Source organism: Anabrus simplex, chromosome X (genome assembly GCF_040414725.1).
Source record: "Anabrus simplex isolate iqAnaSimp1 chromosome X, ASM4041472v1, whole genome shotgun sequence".
Lineage (NCBI taxonomy): Eukaryota > Metazoa > Arthropoda > Insecta > Orthoptera > Tettigoniidae > Anabrus > Anabrus simplex.
The window spans coordinates 198,113,764-198,127,968 of record NC_090279.1 but is presented as its reverse complement, the minus strand read 5'-3'; the positions used below and the strand labels follow the sequence as shown (position 1 = coordinate 198,127,968).

At 40.7% G+C, this 14,205-nt stretch overlaps 1 protein-coding gene across 1 annotated transcript in view; it reads right to left on the bottom strand.

The window, feature by feature from the left end:
- Positions 1 to 13,463, bottom strand: part of LOC136886841 (RING finger and transmembrane domain-containing protein 2) — a 137,303-nt gene extending 123,840 nt beyond the window's left edge. Inside the window, exons 1-2 of the mRNA XM_067159684.2 lie at positions 13,211 to 13,463; positions 3,963 to 4,097 (exon numbers count right to left, since the gene is read on the bottom strand). Coding sequence (XP_067015785.2) covers positions 3,963 to 4,097; positions 13,211 to 13,244 — 169 coding nt within the window. The 5' untranslated portion in view covers positions 13,245 to 13,463. The remainder of the gene's footprint in view (positions 1 to 3,962; positions 4,098 to 13,210) is intronic.
- Positions 13,464 to 14,205: the final 742 nt, after the last annotated feature.

Sequence of the window (14,205 nt, the reverse complement as noted above, 5' to 3'; positions counted from 1 at the left end):
CTTATAAGAAATGGCTCCAAACAAGGGCCGAGGCAGATAGGGAGTTGTATGTAGATGAAAGAAACAGAGCGAAACAAATAATTGTTGAATCCAAAAAGAAGTCTTGGGAAGATTTTGGTAACAACCTGGAAAGGCTAGGTCAAGCAGCAGGGAAACCTTTCTGGACAGTAATAAAGAATCTTAGGAAGGGAGGGAAAAAGGAAATGAACAGTGTTTTGAGTAATTCAGGTGAACTCATAATAGATCCCAGGGAATGACTGGAGAGGTGGAGGGAATATTTTGAACATCTTCTCAATGTAAAAGGAAATCATCCTGGTGGTGTTGTGAACAGCGAAGCTCAAGGGGAGGAGGAAAATGATGTTGGTGAAATTATGCTTGAGGAAGTGGAAAGGATGGTAAATAAACTCCATTGTCATAAAGCAGCAGGAATAGATGAAATTAGACCTGAAATGGTGAAGTATAGTGGGAAGGCAGGGATGAAATGGCTTCATAGAGTAGTAAAATTAGCGTGGAGTGTTGGTAAGGTACCTTCAGATTGGGCAAAAGCAGTAATTGCCCCTATCTATAAGCAAGGGCACAGGAAGGATTGCAACAACTATCGAGGTATCTCACTGATTAGTATACCAGGCAAAGTATTCACTGGCATCTTGGAAGGGAGGGTGCGATCAGTCGTTGAAAGGAAGTTGGATGAAAACCAGTGTGGTTTCAGACCACAGAGAGGCTGTCAGGATCAGATTTTCAGTATGCGCCAGGTAATTGAAAAATGCTACGAGAGGAATAGGCAGTTGTGTTTATGTTTCGTAGATCTAGAGAAAGCATATGACAGGGTACCGAGGGAAAAGATGTTCGCCATACTGGGGGACTATGGAATCAAAGGCAGATTATTAAAAGCAATCAAAGGCATTTATGTTGACAATTGGGCTTCAGTGAGAATTGATGGCAGAATGAGTTCTTGGTTCAGGGTACTTACAGGGGTTAGACAAGGCTGTAATCTTTCACCTTTGCTTTTTTTAGTTTACATGGATCATCTGCTGAAAGGTATAAAATGGCAGGGAGGGATTCAATTAGGTGGAAATGTAGTAAGCAGTCTGGCCTATGCTGACGACTTGGTCTTAATGGCAGATTGTGCTGAAAGCCTACAGTCTAATATCGTGGAACTTGAAAATAGGTGCAATGAGTATGGTATGAAAATTAGCCTCTCGAAGACTAAATTGATGTCAGTAGGTAAGAAATTCAACAGAATTGAATGTCAGATTGGTGATAAAAAGCTAGAACAGGTCGATAATTTCAAGTATTTAGGTTGTGTGTTCTCCCAGGATGGTAATATAGTAAGTAAGATTGAATCAAGGTGCCGTAAAGCTAATGCAGTAAGCTCGCAGCTGCGATCGACTGTATTCTGTAAGAAGGAAATCGGCTCTCAGACGAAACTATCTTTACATCGGTCTGTTTTCAGACCAACTTTGCTTTACGGGAGCGAAAGCTGGGTGGACTCAGGATATCTTATTCATAAGTTAGAAGTAACAGACATGCAAGTAGCAAGAATGATTGCTGGTACAAACAGGTGGGAACAATGGCAGGAGGGCACTCGGAATGAAGAAATAAAGGCTAATTTAGGAATGAACTCGATGGATGAAGCTGTACGCATAAACCGGCTTCGGTGGTGGGGTCATGTGAGGCGAATGGAGGAGGATAGGTTACCTAGGAGAATAATGGACTCTGCTATGGAGGGTAAGATAAGTAGAGGTAGACCAAGATGACGATGGTTAGACTCGGTTTCTAACGATTTAAAGATAAGAGGTATAGAACTAAATGAGGCCACAACACTAGTTGCAAATCGAGGACTGTGGCGACGTTTAGTAAATTCACAGAGGCTTGCAGACTGAACGCTGAAACATATAACAGAATGATACCTATAAAAAAGGATAACTTAATTAACCATTCCAGTGTCTTTTCCATAATATTCCATCCCAACGGTTTTTCTTCCTTGCGTGTCGTTTAGGGCGATAGATTCCATTAAATAAATTTCATCTTAACCCAGTCAATGACAAACCGGTATATATAGGTTACTGAATGCCGTGTCTCATCCTTCAAACCCGTATATATACGTTCTGGTGCAGTGTGTACTTCACTGATCTCATATGAACGGGATGTAGTGTCGTGCTTTGAAATTCCGTGGAAATGCTCAAAAAGGTTCTGTACGGCACATATACCATTCCATTTCACTTGTTCTGAAAGTGATCTGATGTTATTTCAGCTTCATTGGAGTACAACGTCTTTCCTGCTAATGTGAAGCCATCATGGCATCTTGAAGTATACATTCAACTCTTGTTGACGAAGAAATTGAATGTTTCCTCATAAATAGTGATTCTGGAGAGAGGTACATTTTCATAATGAAGATGGAGAATATATGGGGGGCGATAGTGAACTACAAGAAAGTGCGAGACAAAGTATGATGAATCTCATGCGGAATTGTCACCCCCCTCCTCAGATAAATTCTTTTTTCCCCAAATATCAATGATTTTGATAATACCAGTTCTTGGATCAACAATTTTATATTATAGTTCAGTAATAGTACCAGTGAACGGAGTAGCCGTGCATGTTAACATGCTACGGCTATGGAGCCAAGCTCTGCATTCGGCTAGGGATTGGGTTCCCAGTGTCATTCACCATCATTCATTCATATTCATTATCTTCTCAACTGAGGTTGGCATCAGGAAGGGTATCCGGCCGTAAAAATATGGTATAAAATATAATCTCACCTCTTCCTCAACCCCGTATTGGGCTGTGAGGCTAAGGGGATGTTATGCATTTCATTAATAGTATCAATAAAAAATTATGTGTAAAACTGCTTCTTCCTTAAAAAAAAAAAAACCAGCCCAGAGGGTTCGCCTGGTCATCAAAACTCAGCAGTAAAAAGGTTAAAGCCTGTACTGTCAAAAGTATGAACTTGTGAAATCCTCGATGAAAAACTCCACCTTTACAATACCAATAATCTGTCTTTATTTTTAAGACAACATTGTTATTTATCGAGACAGGTTTTGTCCACTTTGATGTATTCGACTTCGAATTACAATTTCCAATTTTTTAAATGTCTTGCGCACCACTGACTGAAGAAATCAATGTACAAGGAATCAATACAGCTGCAGGACGGATTTGGTCTTCGTGGAGAATGGGAGCCTTACCGCACATCGGTATGTGGAGGAAATCCTTCTGGAGCATGTTGTGCCTTTCGCTCCATTTATTGGTGATAAACAAAGCACCATCACTGTTTCGAAGCATCGATGTAGCTGACATGTACGGAACGACTGGAGTTTCTGTTCACGCGACATGACGCACGAAGCAATCTCACTGATTCAAAACAGTGAAGCGTTGTTGTGTTGAGGCATTGAGACAGCTGATTGTGCCGGCCCAGTGTTTCGAAGCATACGCACACTAGCCAATTCTACTTGCAAGCAGTAGTGGTGCATTACATTCGGTTAAAGAATCGTCAATTTTTCTTTGACTTTTCCACCCAATCATACGGTTGTACACACGTGCGCAGCGATAGTATGTTCCATAAATACACAGTGCGTCTCACGTAACGCATTGTCGGTGGGAACCCTTTTATCTGCAGATAGTGTCAAAGAGGTTATCTCAAGAGTCTGCTAATTTAATTTGATGTTAAATTTATTATCTTCCTCCTTCGTTTTGGCCATCTATGGACCATGTTTGACAATCTTTGCGGTATTTTTAGTCTACTCTGCCTTCACACTCACGTTGTCACATCAAAATACACTCAAATGCCACCGATCTCAGCCAGGTTTGAACTAGCTATCTTGTGAACAGGAGAATAACTGACTACAACACTGAAATAGGCTAACAACTACATTGTATGAAATCTAGCAAATGGTACAGTAATAACATGATAAATGAACGTCATGACTTTTGGTGTTAGAAATAATTCAGAACCAAGAAGTACCAACCTATTGATGTTGTGACTGTATGAGTCATAAGCAGACCATGTTGATTGGGTCGATGATAACTTAAAACAGGAAAAAACCCACCAGAGCGAATGACCTGCACACCTCCAGGTTCAGTGGGTTCTGCTCGAGCCATCACTAGAAATGAGATAAAAGAAACATGATTTACAAAAAAGCAAGAGATGTGCAGTACCTATTACAAGGTGGCACTGAATACAAGTTTCAAATTTTAAAAAAAGTAAAGGGGCTTGTAGTTTCACGCAACAGTTTATCGTGCCAGTGTTAAGACGCATTCCACCAATTTCATGTGAACTACAAGAACGAGACTTTCCATTTAAAAAATCACACCTGTATTGTAGATGCTGTCAATCTTAAGAGAAGTCTGTGATAATGTCACTAAGTTAAAACTTCCAACAAGTTCTAAAAGTAACAGTTTGATGGTGCACATTTGAAGAACAAATATTTGGTGTACTAATAATGAACATGCTGCCTTTAAGGATTTTTAACACAGTGTTACCAACAAACATTTCAATCTAAAATACTCGCTTCAGTAGATCTATTAAAATAACCAGCCTCTACCTGTTGCTTCACCCATGCAGTGTTTCCAAAGTTTAAGAAAAGAATGCATGACAGAGAGGATACAAATTGATGACATTTAACAAGGAGAAAACATGGAGGGTAGTGTGGAATGGATAACAACAATAAAAAATTATAAACTGTACAATTAAAGAACTTTCAAAAACTGGTCTTAAATCTGCTGGTTACCTATTCGTAACGAGTGGTTTTTTTTAGTTTTTTTTAATAAATTATACCAATCCCTAACTCTTCTTCCTGTAAGTGAATATTTGCCCCAATTTGTCCTCTTGAATTCCAACTCACTCCACTCCACCTTACTTGTTTACTAATGTCATCTCTCCATTGACAGCTCAAAACGTACCACTTAGTACCAGCTCGTCTCATTTCTCCCAAATCTTCCCAGCCCAAAGTCTGCAACATTTATGATACGCTACTGTTTTGTCAGAAATTACCCAGAGCAAAATGTGCTGCTTTCCTTTGGATTTTTTCCAGTTCTCGTGTCAAGTAAACCTGGTGTGGGTCACATGCACTGGAACCATACTCTAGTTGGGGTCTTACCAAAGCCTCTAAAAGTGAGAGCAATTGACAGTGTAGACGAGACGATGCACGTGACCATCATTTGTAGTATGTACACCATCCTACATATAAGCTAACTCTTTTAAAACCTTCAATGATTATGTTTAATACATTTTAATTTTTATTAAATGCTAAGTACGACTATACCCTGTAAATATGTATTGTATATTTGTATAACCTCAAAACTTGTGTAGTCAAAAACTGAAGGAAACACTGTAATATTCGTATATTGGGTATAATCCACTATCATTCTGAAACATATGGGGGTTTCTGGAAACTTTCTGTAATGATTTATTATCCAGACACATGTAGAAACATTTTAAAAAATGTCTAGATTGTGTCACTGTGGTTTGTGTATATGTAATCGAATATTTGAGTTTGATCTACTCCAATCGAGAGGCTGGTCAATCAATTGTTCCTTGTGTATTCGCAGCATGTGTTCCATTTAGTGTTGCAAGAACATTTCCAGTCTATATTTCTAGACTGTTTGTCGAACAGTATATATATAAAGCTGACAGGCTGAGAGGCCAGTCAGTCAGTCAGGAGACAGTGACAGAGTGTGTAGAGTATGAGCTAGAGTGAGTGTTACAGTGAACTGAGGGTTTGGTTGATATCTGTACTTGACAGAATAAAAAATACATTGCTTCAGTGTGTTTCCCTTAATAGTGTAGCATTGTGTATAACTGTGTGTTGTTCAGGAACAGACATAGCAGGAATAAAGTAGATTTATGCAATGAACGCATCTCGTGATATTTATTTACACCAAAATAAAATCGCACTGAGAACGATACATTGCCATGGTAACCGGTAAACCTCCTATGCTAGCAGTCAAATTCAGCAGAGGCCTGTATCATTCTGGCCTCACACACAGGCCATATAATGAATGTGCCGAGAGCTACTTGAATGGCTCCTTCAAAGCATAAGCGTGGAAGTCTGTGCAGTTGGTTTGCAGTTAGTTTGTTTGTTGTTAGCCTGCACTTAAACTCTAATTTGATACAACTAATATGTACGTGCATTTTATTCCTGACCTCCCCATCGCATGAACTGCCACTGCCAGCCAGATGGCTGTTACACTATGGATGGAGATGGTAATGACATCAGTGCTGAATTCCGCGAGTGATGCCACGAACCATGAATTTCAACCAATGACGGTACTACATGATAAGGAAGGTATGCTTATGGAAATGTCACAATATATGTCGATGGCTCCAAGTACACTGCCTGACAGAAAAGTCCTAGGAGTGGTCCAGTATGATCCCATTTCGGTATACATGCATACCATTGATGTGTGAGTAAATGATTACATTTACAAGGATGTGTAGTGTGTAGAACGCCCACCAGAGTGCATTCGTGATGGCACCGTCCTGCTGTTACCAGTCAACTGCTGTCAGTCAGACAGTTAAGCAAGATGTGCAGAGAGGACTACGTACAGTACGAAGCACCTATGATGCCTCCCAGATGCGTTAGACAGCCTATCCACAAACTGACAGCATTTGACAGAGGCTGCATTGTGGGACTGCATGAGGCTGGTTGGTCGTATCATGCAACTGCCAGGCATGTGGGCCATTCAGATGTGACAGTGGCCCGATGTTGGACTCAATGGGTACATGAAGGCACCCAATCATGTTGTTCAGGTTTGGGTCGACCAAGAAACACCACTCCAAGAGAGGACCGTTGTATGGTGCACCAAGCATTGCGGGATCCAATAACTTGGGCACCCGCCATCCGCAAACATGTACCGGAGACTCTACAACATCCTGTGAGTTCCTCCACAGTGTCTCTCCGACTCACATCCGCTGGATTGGGGTCCTACCGCTCCATGCGTCGGTTGCCATTGGCATCAGAACACCAACGCCTGCGTTAGGAGTGGTGCCTTACCCGGGAGGCATGCAAAAAGGATGACTGGCGTCGCATCATGTTCAGTGATGAGCCTCGCTTCTCCATAACCTCCGATGACCATCATGTGTGGATCTAGCGGTGTTGAGAGCAGTGGGTAGATCCTGCCCATACTGTGGAAAGAGACAGAGGCATAATCCCTGGCATTGTGGTGTGGGGAACCGTAGGATATGCGTTCAGGTCACCTGTATTAGTGCTTCGGCAGACTTTGACAGCACAGCGATACGTCACAGACATTCTGCATCCACACGTCTTACCCTTCATGGCACAACATCCTGGGAAAGTGTTCCAACATGATAATGCATATCTACACACAGCACATGTGACTATGGTCTGCCTAGAGCACATGGAGGTCCTCCCATGGCCAGCAAGATCCCTGGGCCTTTCCATCATTGAACACGTGTGGGATGACATTGGAAGAGCACTCCGTCCCAGTACCAACCTGCGGGATCTGGAGGGACAGCTGCAACAACCGTGGACAAACTTGCCCCAGGAGAGAACCCAAAGGCAGTTTGACACCATTCCGAACAGCATAATGGCATGCATTGCGGCCAAGGGAGGGGTGGGAGGGGTGTGCAACACCCTACTGACCTGGCGCCAACATTCCACCTGTAACTGCTAACGGCCTTGTCTCTTTCATCCCATATTGTAATCAGTTCATTAAAGGCATTTTTTTTTTGCTTCACGTTGCACCGACACACGTCTTACGGTGACGATGGGAGAGGAAAGGCCTAGGAATTGGAAGGAAGCGGCCGTGGCCTTAATTAAGGTACAGCCCCAGCATTTGCCTGGTGTGAAAATGAGAAACTACAGAAAACCATCTTCAGGGCAGCCACAGTGGGGCTCGAACCCACTATCTCCCGATTACTGGATACTGGCCGTACTTAAGCGACTGCAGCTTTCAAGCTCGGTGGCATATGGTCTTTCAGCATATGTTGTTTCATTCACTTTCAACCACTCCTTCTGGGTGCTTAACTTTCTTTTTTTCTTTTTTGACAGGCAGTCTATTAACACTAACTTTTCCCCCATACAAACATCACAACTACAGTTACAATATTAATCATTCTCCCAGGTGACAATGTTAAGATCTACTAGAAGACCCGCATTCGTTATAAATAGGTCAGATAACTCTTCTTGATATGCCTGTTGTAGTCATATTGTTTTGCCTGCCCTTTTCAATGGTTTTATGAACAATTAAGAAGAAGCACGTTACGGTATGCCACAGTTCATAGTCAGAATTCATCCATTCTGACATCATCATGCCATCTGTTTGGTAAAAATCTATCCATATATTTGTTTTTTTTAATCCGGCAGTTCTTGATGTAAAGCTTGGTATTGTGTCGTAGAAGGCAGTAGTATTTTTAATCGCAGTTCTTCTATACACAATTGTTATCTTGTAAGCTCATAGGTTAGTCTCGAAGGAGCGCTTTTTGCCAGGCAGATAATTTCACTCTTTCTAGTTTAGCTAAGTTATCCTTCGATATGTGCTCCCAGATAAGGTCTAAGGCATATGTCATGATGGGGTCTGTTCGTACGTAGACATTTTTTTCTCTTAGCAGCATACACGTTATTAGGAATCTAGCAGCGAACAGTATTCATCCGTGATCACAGGATGTGCATACTCTCTGGCTTGAAAGGTAGTAATCAAACATGACTGCATGCAATGATATTACTAAGGATCAGAATATTAATGAAAGTGTTAGTCACTTAGCAACCTGCTAAGTACAGAATGTATTGCAGTAAATGCTTTTTTTTTCTTCTTCTGCTATTTGCTTTACGTCGCACCGACACAGATATGTCTTACGGCGACGATTGGATAGGAAAGGCCTAGGAATTGGAAGGAAGCAGCCGTGGCCTTAATTAAGGTACAGCCCATTTGCCTAGTGTGAAAATGGAAAACCACGGAAAACCATTTTCAGGGCTGCCGACAGTGGGGCTCGAACCCACTATCTCCCGATTACTGAATACTAGCCACACTTAAGCGACTGCAGCTATCGAGCTCGGTGCAGTTAAGATGAGCCTTTGCCTGCAATTAATGGAGTGATCATGTAATGATTTGATTATCTGATTACCAAAGTTGGCTGAACTTATAATAATTCACCGGCGGGTAATTCCGGAGAGAATAAAACAAAACTGAATCAAATTGGTCCAGTAGAACGGACGGACTTGGCAAGTGTATCTCAAGGTACGTAATGTTTTCCACACTTTCCACACTTTGCTAGTATGATGTTCACCGGTCGTCCCCCTCTGTTTATTGCCATCACTACTGTTTTGAGTTCATTTATCTTGAGACTGAACTCCTGGAACTTAACCTTCTATTCATTGAGTCTCAACTGTACTTGTTCCTCAGTTCCTCAAGAGAAGAACAATTAAAGAATGGCTTCGGCCATTCCTAGTGTGTTTCTGGTAAAGAGGAAGAATAATGGATTGAGATTACATCACACTTCTTGAATTAAAGATAGTCTGAACATATGCCCAAGATTGGTTGGATTCCCAACAGTTGCATCATCATCAGCAGTCATAGATAACCTAGGCATCACTGAAGAGGCATATTAGAGAAATGAGGTGCAGGCCTTTGGTTGACCAACAGTCGCTAGGTAAGCCAAGAGCCATCTGGGCTGTAGTGCCATGGGATTCTTTTGTTTTGTTTCATTTTATTCCTCACTGAGCCAGCAAATGCTATTACACAGCAGTCTGCCAAGTCCACTGAAAGGCACACACCAATCAACCCGGTAACCAGCACTTCCAAATCTTATATTATATGGACTGGCTGTATAAGGAATGGCATTACCCTGTCTAGAAAACCAAGGATAAGAACCAAGAGAATTCATGTGCTGACCACATGTAACCTTGTAATCTGGCTTGGGCTGAGCAGTGGTAGGCCAAGATACAACAGGGCTTTGTGCCATTGGGTGTTGCTTATATTTCATACCTCAGTCACTTTCAGATCATCAAAGAGAAAGATGAGACTGATTTCTGAAAACAATGAACCATACCAGAAGAAACAGTACAGTAGTCTATATTGTAAAAACACTTATCACCACTGATAGACATAAAAAGAAATAACCATTGTTAACATAGCATGAAAGAACACATGGTTATCTTGTAAGCTAGGTTAGTCTCGAAGGAGCGCTTTTTGCCAGGCAGATAATTTCACTCTTTCTAGTTTTCAAAAGCTATAGGCAACAACTATCAAGTAAATTTCAATAACTAGTACAATAAAATAATGGAATGAGTAATGCAAGTTGCTTTACGTTGCACCGACACAGACAGGTCTTACGACGACGATGGGACAGGGAAGGAAGCAGCTTTGGCCTTAATTAAGGTATTGTGGGGAGATCTGTAGAATGCACATGCCCGGTGAGGCACGGGGTGATGGGGTTTTCACCAGCAGAGCCAGTGACGCAATGGTTACCATAGCAACTCCGCTACTACCCAGGTGAATTTATATTATCTACTACTGGCAGCTTTTCGCTCTTGTCAGTTGTAACCCAGCAAACTGCAAAGTGTGAGTCAATGTTTTTGTGTAGCAGATAAGAGCTGATCTGTCTGGGCAGAACAGGAAGTTCGTGCTTGCAGCCCACATTCCTTATTCTTGCATTCTTCTCATCTCTACACAGTACAGCCCCAGCATTTGCTTGGTGTGAAAATGGGAAACCACGGAAAACCATCTTCAGGGCTGCCGACAGTAGGGTTCGAACCATTATCTCCCGAATACTTGATACTGGCCGCACTTAAGCGACTGCAGCTATCGAGCTCAGTATAAAATAATGGTAACAACCCATGAGAACCATATGTGTTATAAATTAACACAAATCTATTATTACTGCAAACCTAAGGTGACATTTCCCAAACTACCTATCATGCTGTACGACACGACACTAGGGCCAAAACCATGTGTTAAAAAGTTCATTTTCACAGCAGCATAATATTAAAGTGTATCCTCTAACTTGCTGGGATATCGACAAGCCACGTTGCTCAGGGTGCACCACGCAGAGGCTGGTCTAAGTTCTACATTCACAACTTACGTGTGTTCATTTTGTATACGGTAGGCCTGAACTTAGTACCATAAAATAGGGTAACTTCAGCCACTTTTTCATATATGTTTTTAATGTACATGTGAAATATTCCCTCTAATTTTCTGAAAAATATAATTTCTGCCATGTTTATTCTTCATTTTTAAATATGATGATAATTCTAATTGTTATTCAGTAATGAATTATGATTATCGAAAGAGTGGCTGGAGTTACCCCATGTTTTCTTCGACTTACTGTTACTTCGGCCACCGTGATTGTTTTTTTTTTTTTTTTTTTAACCTGAAGAACGCCAAGTATCAACAATCACAAACAAATTAAAACTATTTATGGTGAAAGAGATGTAAAGTGATTAAATTTACAGGATATTTCCGAACAATTCACATTTTCCCAAAAGAAGAAACTTCTTATTTATTCTACATAAGCACACAAGCATTGTATGATACCGGTACTGCAAACAATATGCTGCATTGGATAAATATTTGAAATGGTACAAAAGATAATAAATAAAAGGTAGGCTACAAAAATCATATGGTCCCATTGTATGGAGAGAAAAGAAAGTTGAAATAGAAGCAATCTTGTGGACTGCCCTCATAATACACTGTCTTCTAAGTTAGAAAAATATCTGGGCCAACAATCAAGTTCTTCAAGATGTATCCTCCATGTTAACTGATATCCGTCTTTACAGCAACATAATTTGTCTACAGGCACATTTATCATTGAAAATGGGAACTGTCTTTCCCCTCCCTGTCTGGATAAACTTCCCCTTACTTCTCAGAGGCTTACCGAACCATTATTGTGGCTTTATTAATTTCTTCTAAAGCGTTCTTGAGGTAAACGGGATTGTAATTACAATACCTGTGGCCGCGTAATGTTTTCCTCTATGTTTTTGGCATGGCCGAAGTTACCCCGAAAGAGGACAACTTTTATCACAAAACTGTTCCCTGAAAATGCATCAAATTGTATTGATCTGTTACCAGACGTACTTACACTTTGACCCCATAAACCACTGGAATGGAGAATCGAATGCTGGGGCAAGAGAACAATTTGTTTTCTCGTGTTAACAGACAAGACAATAGTCGGGACTGCAGAAGAAATTGATGAACAGTGAGCCCGCCAATGTGTTTTGGACTACCGAGTGTTGATAGAGCATTCTATTGTGTGTGCATTTTAGCTGTTGCAAATGGTTCATCTTTTTCAGTATAGGAGACAGGAGAAAATCGGTGCTGCTATTCGTCAGTGGCCAAATTTACCCTGCATGGCAGAAGTTACCCAACTTTGTGGTACTTTCAAGTATTATATGCAACTGACTGTAATATATCATTTTGCCATACTACACAAACACACACACACAATATAATGTATCCTCTGCATATTACATACTCTTCACCATTTTAGAATGTCAGCCACTAGAACATGCATCATAACACAGAACACGCCACTACAATGCTACATTGGAGGTAATGTAGTCAGAAGAAAGACAAACAACAAATGTCAAATATTCAGCACGTTTTCATCCTGACCTATTTTACCATAACCAATTTAACACCCACAAAAATTAACCCAATCCTTTAGACGAAATCCTGATTACCGTTTCACGTCCGCCAATGACTGTGATAGAGCATTTTAACTTTGCATGTGAAATATCAAAAGTACAGACACAAGGGAGGAATATTACATCATCAATGACAGCACATTGTTCGATTACTGGTGTCCTCTGCCAATTGTTCCTAAAGAACATTTTGGAGTACAGGAAAACTTTTATCAAATTCTTGTCTAGCAACGCAGACTAATTACTAATAAAATCACTGATGGCATTTCAGAAGCTGTCATCAAACAATACAGATAACAATTCAATCATTCTGACAACATAGAAAGTAACCTATAACATGATGCATGTACATAAGAGTTTTCTCACAGGAATAACATAATAAATAGAACAAATTAGCATGTGAACGCTCTAGAAAAATTTAAGGAATAATATAAAATTACATGACCTCAGGAATGTCCTTCCTGAAATCAAAACACAGATTTGTCAGTCCACGACAAAGGTTAAAAAGTTTCCGAAGACGGACACAAACCTTCAGTGTGTTAGTCTCCTTTTATGGTTGAAATATCAATTCACTAATACATAGCTATTGCAGATACTGCTTCTTTATCAATAATTACAATTATCCACTCCGTATTTTGTGCAGGTTTTCATGACGTAACTATCAGGTCAGGAGATGACGAGCGTGTTCCATTGGCGCGTATTGGCGAACCGTGTAATTGATGGGAGGAGTAAATGAGCTGTCAAATGATAAGAAAAAAAAATCTAACTAACTGGTTTTTGCGATGTATTTTATGGCATTTTAACTAATGCGAAGTCACCTACGCGCTATAAAAACAGAATTGCTCACATCTTACGGATCGACTGACAAGTTCAAATTTCTATGCTCTGGTTTTTGTTTTTAAGCAGGCAATTCAGACTCTGAGCTTTGGTCTGATCCCAAGTCTGTGCCAGTGCTGTCAATGGAAGGAGAAAGCACAACAGGCGTATACAGCGAAATTCACGGGAAACGGTAGCCATTGGCTGGCAAAGTGGATGATATCACTGCGAGAACCCGAGCGCGCTATACGAACGATGAGACGTGGTGGTAGCTGTTATCTCGCATAATAATACACAGTTTACGGGATTGAATCAGTACATCTCAGAACAGAACATAAAGGAGAAAGATTACGTTCACTTATTTCTGTCAACTACAAAAATTACAGTTGAAGGAATCCCAAAATTACGTCAATTTTACCACGGATGAAGCAATCCACAACTGATTTTCTTTCTATTTACGTTTCTACTACGAGTAAATGTCCTGATTGTCACATAAGGTCTAACGATTTTGTCACTGACTTGCAACCTTTACACTTTGAAATGGTTTCAGGTTACTTCAAACTCGGTTATTGTGCTCAACCAGTCCTTTGTGGGAGAAATAATTCCTCCTTTAGAATATAATCGATGTTCAGTCATTGCGAGTGTCTCGTGGAAATCTTCCCTGTTCTAGCGAACCAAGCGTCGGCGTAAGTGATATTCATGTACAATGGATATGTTTGTAACGTCCTCGACTGAACAGCAGAGTTACCTTATTTTTCTTTCTTGCTTGTATCTTAAATTGGTGATTGTTGGAGAC